The 16,242-nt window shown below is 37.7% G+C and overlaps 1 protein-coding gene and 1 long non-coding RNA gene across 9 annotated transcripts in view; both read left to right on the top strand.

Moving 5' to 3' along the window:
• The window catches only part of MATR3 (matrin 3), a 30,076-nt gene extending 22,991 nt beyond the window's left edge, over positions 1-7,085 (top strand). For 7 of the 8 annotated variants that reach the window (XM_053907443.1, XM_053907445.1, XM_019424323.2 and 4 more), the window contains 6 exons: positions 141-272; positions 1,195-1,238; positions 1,328-1,703; positions 3,080-3,446; positions 3,921-4,042; positions 5,865-7,085. In XM_053907443.1, the coding sequence (XP_053763418.1) occupies positions 141-272; positions 1,195-1,238; positions 1,328-1,703; positions 3,080-3,446; positions 3,921-4,042; positions 5,865-5,915 (1,092 nt within the window). In that variant the 3' untranslated portion in view covers positions 5,916-7,085. The remainder of the gene's footprint in view (positions 1-140; positions 273-1,194; positions 1,239-1,327; positions 1,704-3,079; positions 3,447-3,920; positions 4,043-5,864) is intronic. The other variant, XM_053907441.1, reaches the window with a different exon arrangement.
• Positions 1-16,242, top strand: part of LOC109252144 (uncharacterized) — a 154,632-nt gene that overhangs the window by 39,483 nt on the left and 98,907 nt on the right. The gene's annotated exons all lie outside the window — the stretch shown is intronic.

Raw genomic sequence — 16,242 nt, 5'->3', positions numbered from 1 at the left:
AAAAAAATTAAAAAAAAAAAAAAAACTAAATTTTCCTAACAGATGGATTAAAAAAAATAATAAGCACCAGAGTGATATGCAGTTCTTTGAAAACTAATGTTCTTTTCTTTCTTTCTTTCTTTCTTTTTTTTTTTTTTAAGGCTTTTATTGAGATGGAGACCAGAGAAGATGCAATGGCAATGGTCGACCACTGTTTGAAAAAGGCCCTTTGGTTTCAGGGGAGATGTGTTAAAGTTGACTTGTCAGAAAAATATAAAAAATTGGTACTGAGGGTATGTAGTACTGGATTTGTCATCATTATAAAATCTATCTCACATATTTTAAGCCACAGCATTTTTTTTTTTTTTTTTTTTTTTTTTTTAAGATACAGAACAACACCAAGCTGAGGGCGAGGGGTTGAGAGAAAGGGGGAGAGAGAATCCCAAGCAGGCGCCATGCTGTCGGGGAAGAACCTGACTCAGGGTTCGATTCCATAAACTGTGAGATCATGACCTAAGCCAAAATCAAGGGTCAGATGCCTAATCAACTGAGCTGGGCGCCCCACGCCATGACATTCTTATAAACATTTTTGTTTGCTAAGAATAAAGGATTTGGTTTTTTAAAAAAAAAATTTTTTTTAACGTTTATTTATTTTTGAGACAGAGAGAGACAGAGCATGAACGGGGGAGGGTCAGAGAGAGGGAGACATAGAATCCGAAACAGGCTCCAGGCTCTGAGCTTCAGCACAGAGCTGGACGCAGGGCTCGAACTCACAGACCGTGAGATCATGACCTGAGCTGAAGTCGGCCACTTAACCTGACTGAGCCACCCAGGCGCCCCAGGATTTGGTTTTTTAAAGATACCAACAACCTTTTTCCCCCCTGGTGTTCTTCAGAAGTGTTGTTTTGTTTTTTTAATGGTATTGTGTAAGAAATGCCTTTATTGCTTTATTCTATTTAAAGATTTTATTTGAACAGAGCTCTGCTACCAAAATATTTATTATCCACTGCTCTGCTGGTTTGTTGAAATGTTGATTATAATGAACTGCTGACCCTAAGCAGCTTAAATTCTAAGGTACGGTTACAGAGCTTGAATAAGCTTAGTTGATGATATAAAGGATGGTTACCAACTATTAGTTAATTGGATAATCATATAATCTGCAAATGAACATATTCTAATACATTTATTTAACTTCTACAAAATTTTGTCTTGTAGATTCCCAACAGAGGCATTGACTTACTGAAAAAAGATAAATCTCGGTAATTTTGTTTTGTGTGTATATACGCTAGTATTTTAAACTTTTGTTTTCCAACTCAGAATTAATTGAGGGGTATCCTTTTGATTTTAGGAAAAGATCTTATTCTCCAGATGGCAAAGAATCTCCAAGTGATAAGAAATCCAAAATTGATGGTTCCCAGAAGACTGAAAGTACAACTGAAGGTAAAGAACAAGAGGAGAAGTCAGGTGAAGATGGTGAAAAAGATACAAAGGATGACCAAGCAGAGCAAGAACCTAACATGCTTCTTGAATCTGAAGATGAGCTTCTTGTCGATGAGGAAGAAGCAGCAGCACTGCTAGAAAGTGGCAGTTCAGTGGGAGATGAGACAGATCTTGCTAATTTAGGTGATGTGGCTTCTGATGGGAAAAAGGAACCTTCAGACAAAGCTGTGAAAAAAGATGGAAATGCCAGTGCTTCAGCAGCTGCAAAGAAAAAGCTTAAAAAGGTAAAGGGAGATTGTATATTGACCCGTTTGAACAGAAAACTAGATCAGATAAATGTTTCGTATTTACATTAGCAGGGTCAGATTAAAGAGAATTAGTCACATATTCGAAAAAATCAGGTAAATTTTTAAAAGTAAACTCTGCAATAAGTAGGTTAAGTAACTTTTAAAATAGATATAAAAAAGTGTCAACTCACAGGGAAATTTTTAGCAAGGAAGGAAATTGACTTTTATTTGTGTACTGTGGTGGTAGTGTGTAGTACTGGTAGGCAGCCTGGTAGTCGAACTTTTAAAAAGATGGGATATGAGTTTAAGTTAACTGACCCAAAGATACTTAAAACATTCAGCCACTCATTTAAAAAGTGTTAGACTTGAAGAATTTTCCTATTTGAGAACGAAAAGCTTGATCAGATAATTCAATATCTGAAGATACTCAATATTTGAAGACCTTTTTTGAGAACACATAAAAGCATTTAAAGTGAACTCAAATAGACAAACATATGCATAGCATAAAGAGGAGTAAAACAAGAGACTGGTGTACTGAATTACCTATGATGAGGATTAGAGTATTAAAATGCCCTTGCGTTAAATGGCTATTACAATGAGATCTCAGTAATCTTGGTCCATTGGTTTTTGTAAGCAACGTTCCAGCTATTAGAAAACGAATTTTTATCTCCAGATGTTGATGGCTAGGTCAGATAAAGTTATTTTCCTTGAAGTGGATTGTTGCAGAATCCACTTGCAGTCTTAAGAGCTGATAATTATTGAGCATTTATTATATGCTATAAATTTTGTAAGCTCTTTTTATATGCTAATTAATTTAGTCCTCAAAGTAACTGTAAGTAGTAGATACCTTTGTTGACTCCATTTCATGAATGAATAAATTCGGCATAGAGAAGTTTAATAAATTGTCTACAGTCATCCTGCTTGTAAGTGGCAGAATCTAAACTTTAAACATAGGTCATGCTCTAGAGCTTGCTTTTTTTTTTTTTTTTTTTTTTTAACCACTACACTATTTTAGACTGCATATTCTCTAAACAACAGTTGTATCCTAAGATACTGTCTTCCAAAGGATACCATTGAACTACTTTTATCAAATCACATTTTTGATACATAATCCCTTGTAGCATAATAGTTACAGCAAGTGTAGAATATAATGTCCTTATTTCATTTATTTTCTGCTCTTTTTGTGAGGCAAGCCTTTATTTAGTTTTAAAACTAAGTTTTTTTGTTTAAAAAATCAGTGATTTTGGGGGAGAAAGACAGTATTTTGAGAGAATAAATAAAGACAAAGACGCTATCCCTTTCCCTTCAAGTAAAGCAAATGGAAGGGATGCTGCAGGATAATTGTTGCAGAGTAAATTTGTCTTTCTTAACAGCGTCGTTTCCCAGGGAGTATGGAAGGTTTTGTCACTCTAGATGAGGTTGGTGATGAGGAAGATTCGGAACGTCAGAAACTTCGTAAATCGGGCATGACATTTAAATCTGGTGACAAAAATGATGATGGTTTGGTTGAAATTAAGGTGGACAAGATCGAGGAACTTGATCAAGAAAACGAAGCAGCGTTGGAAAATGGAATTAAAAATGAGGAAAATACAGAACCAGGTGCGGAATCTGCTGAGAATGCTGATGATCCCAACAAAGATACAAGTGAAAATGCGGATGGCCAAAGTGATGAAAACAAGGAGGACTATACAATCCCAGATGAGTATAGAATTGGACCATACCAGCCCAATGTTCCTGTTGGTGAGATTTAAGGCTTTGTTCTTCCCCTCTCACCCTCCCCAAGTTCTTATTAAATAAGATTTTTAAATTGGTCTTACATAACTCTGATACCATTTTAAATCTATTTCTCTGCAGAACATTTTGTAAATCTTAATACATTCTTTTCCACTTAACCAACTCTCATTTTGTATTCTCTTTTGTTACCATTTCATAATATATTCTTTCTCCGCGTAAAGGTTTCTGAGAACTTCACATTGCTTTTTCTTTATCTTTTGTATTTCTGCCTTTTTAAGAATGCAGTTAGGTGGGACCTTAACTGTCAATTGAGTACAATTAACTACTGATATCATGGCTTTTGTTTTGTTTTAGCTTAGGTTATATTGGACTTCTCACCAATATTATCTCGTTCAAATTACATTGACCGGAAAGAGATTTGACAACACTAATTAAATCTTCAGTTTACTAAATTTGTAAGAATGTATGTTTGTGTTCTAGGTATAGACTATGTGATACCTAAAACAGGGTTTTACTGTAAGCTGTGTTCACTCTTTTATACAAATGAAGAAGTTGCAAAGAATACTCATTGCAGCAGCCTTCCTCATTATCAGAAATTAAAGGTAAGGCTGAACCTAAAGGAGAAGAGTTCTTTTATGAAAACTAACAAATAGTGTAAATTTGTGTAAAGTAAAATGTGTGTGGTACTTTCTGTAGACCCATCCTAGAGACGATACATTTACTTCTTTATTGATGGGCCTTAAACAGTTTAATGGATTCTAGAAACATCTCTTGAGCCTTTTTCTGTGGTACATTCAATTGAATAATTTTCTAGCCATGTTCCAAAATTCTCATGTAATTAAAGTTACCTAAATATTCTTGACTAAGCGTTGTGAGAGTGTAATTTCGCTAATTGGGAAGATCCTGGAGGCCTGAAATCCCAAGTGGAATAATGAAAAGCTTTTTCAACTTCTATAAAGTGCCATGTCTCTTTATACTTAATGATGTTTATATCACCTTTAAGTTGTTTATTAATAATGATATTTTGTGAGTTATATGACCAATGAGAGATAAAGGTAAAAGGATAAATGAATAAATAATAAGCATAACAAATTTCTCTTAACTAGATTTTGAAATTCGGTGTTGCTCTTAGTGACTTTTTTTAAGGACTATTGAAACAGATAATGGTATAAAACTTGAAAGAAGTTAAAGAACTGAATTACAGATAACCTGGTTTTTTACACTGCTTTCTAATACAGAGCTCATTGTATACTCAGTCATCAAATGTGCTCTGTATGTTGATTTAGATGGATAAAGATAGGCTTGAATTTAGGAAATCCAGTTCTTGGCTATGTCACTAGTTTTAAATGTAAATGTTCTTTGCTACCTGTATGTATCTTCCCATTATGCCTATGAAAAAAGAATGGTGGTTAATCCCATTAGTAGCAGCAAACAAAAATATTTGTTTTGGTATTTAGCTGTATGGAGGCAGAAACTGTTACATAGAAGAGTATTAAGACACAAGTTGTATCCTGGTATTTGATACTTTATAAATGATAGACTTGTAAATATTTTCTAGCTATTATAATTTTCTAGACATTTGTTCTATTGGAGGTGTTCTAAAGAGAGGTGGCTCTCTTTATTCTAAAGGAACTTTGTCAACTTCATTAAAATTTACCATGCACTACATTTTTGCTAATTATGATAATGACTTGATACTTTGCTGAGTTTTTTTTCCCTTAAGGATATAGTGGCTTTTAACCCTCTCAGCAATTTGGAGAAACTGTGATAGAGTTGAGAAATTCTACCCAAAAGTCAAAAAAACTTTTGATCTTTTAGATTTGTTGAGGGAAGTTTACTTATTAATGTTTTAGTATGTCCAAGAACCCTAGAAGTTACAGGTGTGTAATACAGGGGCCACTGCTTTTGTAAATGAGGTGTTCTGGGGGAACACAGTCACAGTCATTGAGTTAAGTACTGTTTATGGCTGGTTTTATTGCTGTAACAGCGGAATTGAGTAGATGAAATAAAGAACAGCCCACAGACTTAAAATAAATACTGCTGGCTGGCCCTTTAAGAAAATGTTTAATGGAAGGCACACTGAATAAATGCATGTTATTTTAACTAATCTGTTTTTGGAGCAGTGGCAGTTCTTCTATACAAGTATGGTCTTTGTTTTCTTAACTGTGTGAGTTAATACTAATTGCAAGTTGAAATAATCTTTTTTTCACATTTTATCATTCTCCCCCATATCTTGTGTACTGTGAACTAGTTTAGTTTTGTACACTGACTTAACAAGAATAATTGAATTTGTAAAATATTGGTAAGGTTGTAGTTAAATTACACTCAAATTCTGAATAAACTTGGATAGAATATTTCATTTTGGAATTCACTTAGGTGTTTCTTATGTGATTTAATCCCTGTAATTTTTTTTTTCCTTTTCAGAAATTTCTGAATAAATTGGCAGAAGAACGCAGGCAGAAGAAGGAAGCTTAAGATGTGCAAGAAGCTTAACAATTTCAAAGAAAATAATGGTTCTTTGTTTTTAATGTTAACCTTTTTTAAATACAATACTGGTAGTTAGAAGAAAACTATTGTACTCTTTTGTTTTAGTGGAAAAATATTAGATGTCTGTTCATGTGTTAAGTGTTACAGCAAAAATACATATACGGTTAAGTTAATGAAGAATTGTTTTTGTTTTATCAAAATGGTAACAGACAGAAGTACTTTGTAGAGACTGACTTGTAAGTTACTTAAGACAACTTGCACCACTAAGAAAAAAGATACCTAGAATCATTCAGAGAAATGAAATTTTAGTTCCACGCTTCAAAGAAATGTCAAAACTTTTGATTCCGTTCAATAAAGAACAAAACCAATGGTATTTTTATTACTTTCATCTGAAACATTCCGCATTTTAATCTGAGCCTTTTGCAGACTTCTCATCATTTGGAGTTTGAAGGTTTTTGGTTGCTTTTTATTTGGATATCTTCATTAATATGAGATTGGCAATTATAATGCAGGTGCAGTTTTCTTTTAATGTCATGCTGTTGTTTAGGTAATAAGAAATACTAAGTAATTGGCTTTAGATTTTTGTAATTTTTTTCCCCTAAGTTCCTGCTAGATTTCGTATTCTAGTAGTCAATGTATTTTCAGTGAAATGTAAAAATATTCCCGTTCCCTTTGAGCAGTATTAATTTCTTGAGATCTTATTGCTTGTCACTTGAATCCTGTAGCTGTCATACATCTGGTATAAGCAACATTTGATTTTTGAAGTGTGTAGACCATCTCTTCATATTTCAAGATGTAATTTTACATTTCTGCATTTTAAAAAGTTTGGCCATAAACTAGACGCACGCTTCTAATTCATATACCTGCACATGTGACCTTTGTGAACAGAAATTTGCATGTATAATCTGTGTTTACTTGTAACTTTCTGGTAATATACTGCTTATATCTGTGGATTCAAGTTTCTGAAGTGAATACCAATAAAAAAAAAAAAAACCTAGGCCAAGTTCATTGGTTATACATATTTGGAATGTTAACCAATATTTTTGTCAGTTGTGGTTTTTATTCACTGTTACACTCTTTTGCATGCTTTAACAAATTATTACATTTTTAATCTAGAGTGTTCTAAAGACTGCTACTAAAGAACTGAGTTTTAAAGTTTTTGGTGCTGGTGGATTTCTTGTTCCTGTTACATGACAAAAAATGGTGTGTGGAATGGGGCTTTTAAAAACCTTTGGACATTAAAATGCTAAGGGTGAAGAAATGGTAAAAGCTTGTGTTTAGGCCTAAGTATAAAACAGTAAAGTTGGGAATAACATGGAATATCAAGAATTAGTTCTACTAGCTTTTCAAAATCTGTTGGGATTCTTGGTATAAGGGATTTATTACCTATTGTTAAAAAATAAATTTTTAATTTTAAAAAATACAAGAACTTCTAGGAATTCTTTGAAACTCTTAGATCCAGGTGTATTAAAAGATGAATGAAAATTTTATGGTATACTTCTCAGAGGCAGTTAATGTTTTTCTAATGTGACATGCACAAAAAATCCTTGCCAGTTTACTTCTATAGTTTAATGTTGGCCTTTACTAATTACCAGCTTTTAATTCCAACTTAACTAACAGCAAGCAACCCAAAGTATTTTATGTGCATTAGAATCCCTAATTGTTTCCTGTCAGTGATAGCTTTTTTCCGTAGGTCCTACTTTGTTGGCTGTACCAGGCTATACAAAAAAAAAAAAAGTTTAATGTCTTCATTTGATAACATTTAGGAAGTAGAAATTCTCATACATAAATTACCAGTGATAGATAAATCTGTAACAGCTATTTACCAGATTATGGCAAACCTTTTTTCATGGGAATGTTTCCACGTAAACCTGCTGTCAAGTTTAAGAACATTTTGCCTGACACCATTTTAAGCCTTTAGGTAAATCCTCTGTGAAGGAAAATTTTAGAAACCCTTGAATTTGTAGTAGTAGTATTTTTTAAGCCTCTATAGCTCATAAATGTGGGATCTCAGAGTGACTCTGATAAGGCTTTCATTGACTAGCTGTAAAACTGATTAGGGTACCCTAAAAGTTTCACTTGAAATTTTATTAATGAGCAGAGTGAATTTCTGGCCACCAACTACACCATCTCCTATAGTCTAAATAAGGTTCTAAGGAAAAATTTAAGGTACCCTATTCCCTGAATTCCTTCTTAGAGGTTTCCTCATGCCCCTCTTTTAGGGTGATGGGGAACACAAAATACAGCCTGTTAAGTGTTAATGGCAGGTATTAGAGTTATCAAAGAGGAATAGACTTTATTTTTTGCCTCGCTTTGTTCATGATGGATTTTCAGTGGGTTTGAACAGTAGAATGTAACATTACTGAGAGTGAAGAGAATGATGTGTAGTGGAAACCTGCTGGAACACTGCAGAACATTATTTAAAAACAGCGGGGTTCCTCAGTTGACTCAGTGGAGCATGCGACTCTTGATCTTGGGGTTGTGAGTTCAGATCCCACTTTGGGTGGAGAGATTCCTTTAAAATCTTAAAAAGGGGTGGGGGCGCATCCAACTTCAACTCAGGTCACGATCTCTCGGTGAGTTCAAGTGATCGCGTTGGGCTCTGTGCTGACAGCCTAGAGCCTGCTTCTGATTCTGTCTCCCTTTCTCTCTGCCCTTCTACTCATGCTCTGTCTCTCAAAAATAATAAACATTAAAAATTTTGAATCATGAAATGTTAGGTCCAGTCAGTGTGGGTTATTTAAGATCGCTTGTACTTGGGCTGGGAGCAGCTCTGTGTGGTCTCTTCTATTGGTCTCCATTATAGAATATAGCTTAGTATAGCTGAAAGCTCAAGTATTGAATGTTAATGAGTTTGGGATTGTGTTCTCTGGCAACCCTGAGCTGTTTGTTAGCTGGGGTTAAAATGCCTTTCCAGGGACACCTGGCTGGCTCAGTGGGTAGATCTTGTGACTCCCCTCCCCCCCGCTCCCCATGTTTATTTGCAAGAGAGGAGACAATCCGAAGCCGGCTCCACACTCAGCTGCCAACACAGAGCCTGATGTGGGGCTTGAGCTCACGGATTATGAGATGTGACCTGAGCCAAAGGTGGAAGCTCAACTGACTGAGCCACCCAGGTGCCCCTGAGCATGTGACTCTTGATCTTGGGATTTTAAGTTCGAGCTCCACATTGGGTATAGACGTTACTTAAAACCTTTTTAAAAGCAGAATGCCCTTCACTTTGATGCAAGTCCTGTGACTGTTAGGCGTGAGGTCAAGATTTTTTAAGAGTAGGGGCACTTCAGTGGCTCAGTCAGTTGAGCATCCGACTTGATTTCAGCTCAGGTCATGGTCTCAGTTCATCAGAACAAGCCCCGTGTCAGGTTCCACGCTAGCAGTGCAGAGCTTCCTTGGGATTCTCTCTCAAATTTTTAAAAGATGCTTAGAGTCAATACTAGTAACAAAATGATAGTGTGAATTATTTTCCTTTAGTTTGGTTCTCAAATGTTAGCATGCATCAGAATTACCTGGAAATTTTGTTAAGACATGGCTGTGGAGCACCTGGATGGCTCAGTTGGTTAAGCATCTGAATCTTGATTTTGTCTCAGGTCATCTCAGGATTCATGAGATCAGGCTCTGTGCTCACAGCTTGGAGCCTGCTTGGGATTCTCACTCTACCCTTTCCCCACTCAAGTGCTGTCGTGTACTCTGTCTGAAAATAAAATGTGGCTGGGTCACTAGGCACTAGCTGGGTTAAATTTCTAATTTGCTAGCTTAGGGGTAGTCTTGATAATTTGCATTTTTAACAAGTTACCAGGTGATGGTGATGTCACATAAAGAGGCCACACTTTGAGAATGATTGTCTTACCTGTAGCTGAACAGAAGTTTTTTGGTTAAGCAGTTGTAATCGAGCCTGCTTTAGGAACTCCTTTGGAAGTGCTGCTTTTGCTACTGTTGCAAACAACTACAGGAAATGGTGGGAAATAATCACCATTTGGAAGCCTGTGCAAAGCATTTTTATAAAAACTAATGGGAGATACTCCATTTCAGAACCCTAGATACTGCTTTCCCAAGTGTGTCTTTTATCTTTTGCTCAGAACATTCGAGTCGTAATTTTCTGAGGACTTGGTACAATCACATTTCAAGGAAAGCTAGTACGGCAGAAACATAAAGTCTTGGGAATTCACTATTTTGCCTAACTGGATGTTTCTTTTCCTTTTTTCTTTTTCCACTGTGAATTACAACATAGTAACTAGTGAAAAAGCTTAATAACAACTAGTTTGTTGAAGTTTCAAGTGAATAGCAAAATGAACATAGCTACCTCAGTCCCTCAAGTATGTATAACTTGCTGATTGATTAACTGTCTTTGATACTGGGTGAGGCTCAAAGTGCTCATTATTAGGTAAAAGTCTGAAGGTAAAAACAGGTATCAGATTACAGATTAAAATGAAAAAATTATGGGTGAGGACTGTTGGAATGTAATACTAATTTTTAAGATTATGTTAACGTAGTACAGGATTTATCTTGATTTTTAGCACTGGCCTTTCTATGAACATAAAATTCTAGCCTTAGTTTATAATTTCAACATAATTTAAGAACTCCGTAAAGCCAAATGTACAATAAGGAATGTGAAAATTAATGAAAAGGAAAGGCAGTCTATATTGGATGTGGTAGACAAAAAAATGGACATTAATGCCCACCCCAGTAGCGTATGTAAACTTGGAGTGGGATGGCATTAAGTACAGCTTTGAAGACCTCTGAGCCATGATGTCCTTTTGCTCCATACGTGGTAGCATTGATAATGAAGTATAGGTCCCAAAGACCTGATGCAAAGTGCGATGTGCTGAGAGCACCAGGAATGTCCTACCTTTGATACAGGAGAGTACTCAGGTTGCAGTCTTTGCACTTGTATATTCAGTGTTAAAGCAGGACCAATTCCTATTTGCTCAACTTTGCTAGCTTTCAATCAGAAGTAGTGGTTTCTCGGGGTGCCTTGGGTGGCTTATTTGGTTAAGCATCCAACTTCAGCCCAGCTCGTGATCTCACAGTTTGTGAGTTCCAGTCCCACAACGGTCTCTGCTGTCAGCACAGAGCCCGCTTCCTCTGTCTCCCTCTCCCTGCTCCACCCCTGCCTCAAACTCTCTTTCAAAAATAAATACTAAATAGATAAAAATAAACATTAAAAAATATTTTTAAAAAGCAGTAGTTTCTCATTGGCTATTTGACTCCAGATTTAAATGACTTTTGTTCCATTTCTAAAAGTTGGCTATAGCAGTGCCTGTCTGGCTCAGTCGGTAGAGTATACAAGGCTTAGCCTCAGGGTTGTTAAAGTTGAGCCTCACGTTGGGTGTAGAGATCATTTAAAAAATTTTTTAATCTAGTTTTTGAGAGAGAGCACGAGCAGGGGAGGGGTAGTGACGGAGACAGAATCTGAAGCAGAGTCAGGCTCTGAGCTGTCAGCACAAAGCCCAATGTGGGACTGGAACTCGTGAACCGTGAGTTCAGGACCTGAGCTGAAGTTGGACGCTTAAACGACTGAGCCACCAGGTGCCCCAAGGGTGTAGAGATCATTTAAAAATAAAATCTCTTGGGGCACCTGGATGACTCAGTTGGTTAAGCATTGGACTTCGGCTCAGGTCATGATTTCGCAGTTCACGAGTTCAAGCCCCACTTAGGGCTTTGTGCTGAAAGCTCAGAGCCTAGAGTCTGTTTTCTGATTCTGTCTCCCTCTCTCTCTGCCCCCTCTCCCCCCACTTGTGCTCTGTTTCTCTCTCACAAAAATAAAACAATAAATATTTTAAGTTGGCTATAAACATCAAAAGGCTTTAGCAATTGGATTACAGCTACTTTTTTGGCAACTACAAATCTATATGGACTTTCGTTTTCTATTTTTATTGCTCCAGTTGTATCAGGATAATCCCCAGTTTATCCTTTCTTTATGTGCTTTCTGTAGTTTATTTTGCAGTGTCATGAGAGCCTGTGGGTGGGAAGGTATGGCAGTTCATTAGTGTGATGGATGGTGAAGCTGTAGTGATCCCTCTTAATTCATTTTTATAATTGTGGCTACTTCTCACAAGCAGCAGGTGTATCTCTGGCCTGGCTTTTTTTTTTTTTTTTTTTTTTTTTTTTTTTTGAGAAAGCGCACAACCAGGGGGGAGGGGCATTGAGAAAGAGGGAGAGAAAATCCCAAGTAGGTTCCACACTGCCAGCATGGAGCCTGACACGGGGCTCAAACTTACAAACCATGAGATCATGACCTGAGCCACAACCAAGAGTCAGTTGTTTAAATGAGCCACGCAGGCACCCCACGACCTGTCATTTTAAGCAGCAGCTTTGAGCTGTGTAAAGCAAGCACAATGGGTTTGGCCAGTCTTAGGGAAATTGCCTCTGCCCTTCCAACTTCCAGTATTCTGTAGTTATGTAGACACACATCCACCTTCTGCAAAAACATTTACCTACTCTGCATCTTCACCTTACTTTCTAACTCCCGTTCATCCTGCCTATTCAACCTATACAAATTTGATCCTCCTTTTAACTAAGGATAGGTTTTTTTTTGGGGGGGAGGGGTAAAATCTATATAACAATTTATCATCTTAACCATTTTTAAGTATACAGTTCAGTGGTGTTACATTCACTTTGTTCTGCAATCGTCCTCCATCCCCATAACTCTTCCATCTTGTAAAACTGAAGCTATCTATTAAGCAATAACTCTCCACCCCTTCTCCGGGCCCCTCACAACCATTGTTACCTTGTTTTTAGGATTTTGACTATCTTGTTTAAGTGGTATCCTACAGTACCTGTCTTATTGTGACTTATTTCACTTAATGTACATAAGTTTCATCCATGATGTAGCATATTGCAGAATTCCCTCCTCAGAGACTAATACTTCATTGTATTTATATGCCATATTTTGCTTATCCACTAATCTGTTAATAGGCATGGGTTCTTTCCACATTTTAACTGTTAGTAATGCTATGAACATAGGTGTACAAATATGTCTGAGAGCTGGCTTTCAATTGTTTTGGATATATACTCTGGAGTGGTATTGCTGGATCATATGGTAATGTTATTTTTAAATTTTTGAGGAACCTCCATACTGTCTTCCGCAGCAGCTGTACCATATTACATTTCCACCAACTGCACAAGGGCTCCAGTTTCTCTACATTCTTGCCTTACTACGTTTTGCCTATTTGATAGTAGCTGTCCTAATGGGTGTGAGGTGGTATCAACAACTTTTCTAGGAAAAGATCATGCCAGTTACTGCCATGTGATGTCTATGTCTAGGACGCTTCTGGCACATGGTAGGTATTCATAATTTGTTGCCTGATGCTCTTGTGTCCTCATCTGAATTATAAATATTTAGAGCAGGGGCCATTGCTAACCACCACAGTATAGTGCTAGGTCCTTTCTAAAGACTCGGTGATGCTGGGGTACATACTTTTCCCAGCTTCCACACGATACAAATGAGCATAGGGACAAGACCATTACCAAACTGCTAAAGGAACATAAGATAGATTTTATTTAAGGTGTGATTTTTTTTTTTCTGTTTATAAATGCAATTGAGAATTCAGACTATATGGGGCACCTGGGTAGCTCAGTGGGTTAAGCGCCCGACTTTGGCTCAGGTCATGATCTCTCAGTTTGTAAGTTCGAGCCTCGTGTCAGGCTCTGTGCTAACAGCTCAGAGCCTAGAGCCTGGTTTGGATTCTGTGTGTCTCCTCTCTCTGTCTCTCTCTGCCCCTCCCCCACTCGTTCCCTCTCTCTGTCTCAAAAATACATAAAAACATTTAAAAATAGAAAAAAGGGGCGCCTGGGTGGCTCAGTCGGTTAAGCGTCCGACTTCAGCTCAGGTAGTGATCTCGCAGTCCGTGAGTTCGAGCCCCGCGTTGGGCTCTGTGCTGACAGCTCAGAGCCTGGAGCCTGTTTCAGATTCTCTGTCTCCCTCTCTCTGACCCTCCCCCATTCATGCTCTATCTCTCTCTGTCTCAAAAATAAAGGTTAAAAAAAAATTTTTTTAATAGAAAAAAATAATTCAGACTATAAAAAATAAGGACACGTGGCTGGCTCAGTCAGTAGAGCTTGCAACTTGATCTCATGTTGTGAGTTTGAGCCCCACGTTGGGTATAGAGATTAAAATAAAAAATCTTTAAAAATATTCAGAAGACATGGGGCGCCTGGGTGGCTCAGTCGGTTAAGCGTCTGACTTTGGCTCAGGTCATGATCTCGCGGTGTGTGAGTTCAAGCCCCACGTCCGGCTCTGTGCTGACAGCTCAGAGCCTGGAGCCTGTTTCGGATTCTGTGTCTCCCTCTCTCTGACCCTCCCCCGTTCATGCTCTGTCTCAAAAATAAATAAATGTTAAAAAAAAATTTTTTTTTAATTCAGAAGACAGTAAATCTTTGGAAATCTAAGGTACTTTTTATTCTAAGGTTTTGAAATCTAGAGAGACTATTACAGATACTGCTATGCCATCAGATACTTGCATTTATACCCACATATGCTTATTCTTAAATATATAATTTTAGAAGCTTATGTGTGCTATTTTGCAGCCTTTTTTTAAAATCAAGTATCAAACCCTACCAAGGGATATGTGCATCTTTTTAATAACTAATGTTTTATTGTTACACCATAATTCATTTGAAGTTTAGAGTGGGAGCTTATTTACAGCCATCCTGGGACTTCATTACTATACTCTCTTCTGATTCCTACTTAGATCTCCATCTCAAGTTAGTATTCATTTTACTAACTAAACCAAATAAGTTTCTGCACTGTATTTGAACTGGACCTCTAAATAGTCTCATTGAAGTGTCTGTCCTTATAATTGGCAAAATGTTGATAGTGTCTGCTCTACTAACAGCACTTTGCATTCATAGACAGACCATCACCACCACTATCCAGACATAGCATGAGCATTTTTGCAAATGAGCAGAGGGTCCTTTGAAGGATACCCAGAATATACCAAGGAAGTACTCTGGGCCCGTCAAGCTTCCTCAGCTACAATGGTGAACGCTCACTGTGAGCTGGGAATAGTATTTGAACTATATTCCCAATTTTTTTGTCTTTAAGTAAGCTCTATCCCCAAAATGGGGCTCAAACTCCCAAATCACAGTCAAGAGTCACATGCTTTTATCTACTGAGGCAGCCAAGTGCCCCAGGAATTGAAATCTTAACCCCTTTGTGTGAGAAAGACAGTGCAAGCCTTTAAATGGTTCAGATTAAAATAAACCAGGATTTACTGGAGTCCCTGGGTGGCTCAGTCGGTTAAGCAACCAACTCTTGATTTTGGCTCACGCCAAGATTTCATGTTTTGTGGGTTTGAGCCCCACATCGGGCTCTGCACTAACAGTATGGAGCCTGCTTGGGATTCTCTCTCTCTCTCTCTCTCTCTCTCTCTTTCTGCCCCTCCACCACTGTCATGCTGTCTCTCTCAAACTTTTAAAATAAATGGGAATTTATCAAAGATACTTTTTTTTTTAAGTTTTTTTTTTTAACGATTATTTATTTTTGAGACAGGGAGAGACAGAGCATGAACGGGGGAGGGTCAGAGAGAGAGGGAGACACAGAATCTGAAACAGGCTCCAGGCTCTGAGCTGTCAGCATAGAGCCCGACGCGGGGCTCGAACTCACAGACCACAAGATCATGACCTGAGCCGAAGTCGGCCGCTTAACCGACTGAGCCACCCAGGCGCCCCTCAAAGATACTTTTCAATGTTGCCAGTATAATCAAGTAGTTTATACAAAGTCACAAATTATAATATTTTGTGATTGGCTTCTAAGTGTCTGGTTCAACTACAGATTATATAAACATCTATTTTGGTTTTGTTCTCTTCACCTGTTCATGCCTCTTCCAGTCTCAGGTTGATAGTTTATCTTTCAGGTTCCTCGGATGAATCATATTCCACAGACCTGTAAAACCACACCATCTCCTTCTTCCCAGAGATGTTTGCCCAGCAAGCAACAAAGCCAAACCTTTCCTCCCAGTTTAGACTATAGCTCTGAAAATGTAGAGCCAAAGACGTTCACCCAGAGGCTGTGGCAGAACAACTGTGTTCACTTCTTTGGGGTTTTGGATTGACCAAAAACAGAATTTTTTTTAAGGTTTATTTATGTTTGAGAGAATATGAGCAGGGGAGGGGCAGAGAAAGGGGGACAGATGATCCAAAGCAGGCTCCACACTGATGGGAGTGAGCCCGACATGGGGCTCAAACTCACGAACCCTGAGATCATGACCTGAGCCAAAATCAGTCGCTCAACCAACTGAGCCACCCAGGTGCCCCCCACCTTTTTTTTCTTAAGCAGATCTTCAATGAGTGAAATGGCCCTAAACGTGAGTAGCCC

Source organism: Panthera pardus, unplaced genomic scaffold (genome assembly GCF_024362965.1).
Source record: "Panthera pardus isolate Hobbes unplaced genomic scaffold, ASM2436296v1 HiC_scaffold_2, whole genome shotgun sequence".
Lineage (NCBI taxonomy): Eukaryota > Metazoa > Chordata > Mammalia > Carnivora > Felidae > Panthera > Panthera pardus.
Note: the sequence above shows the minus strand (reverse complement) of the source record. Positions and strands in the feature narration are given on the sequence as shown.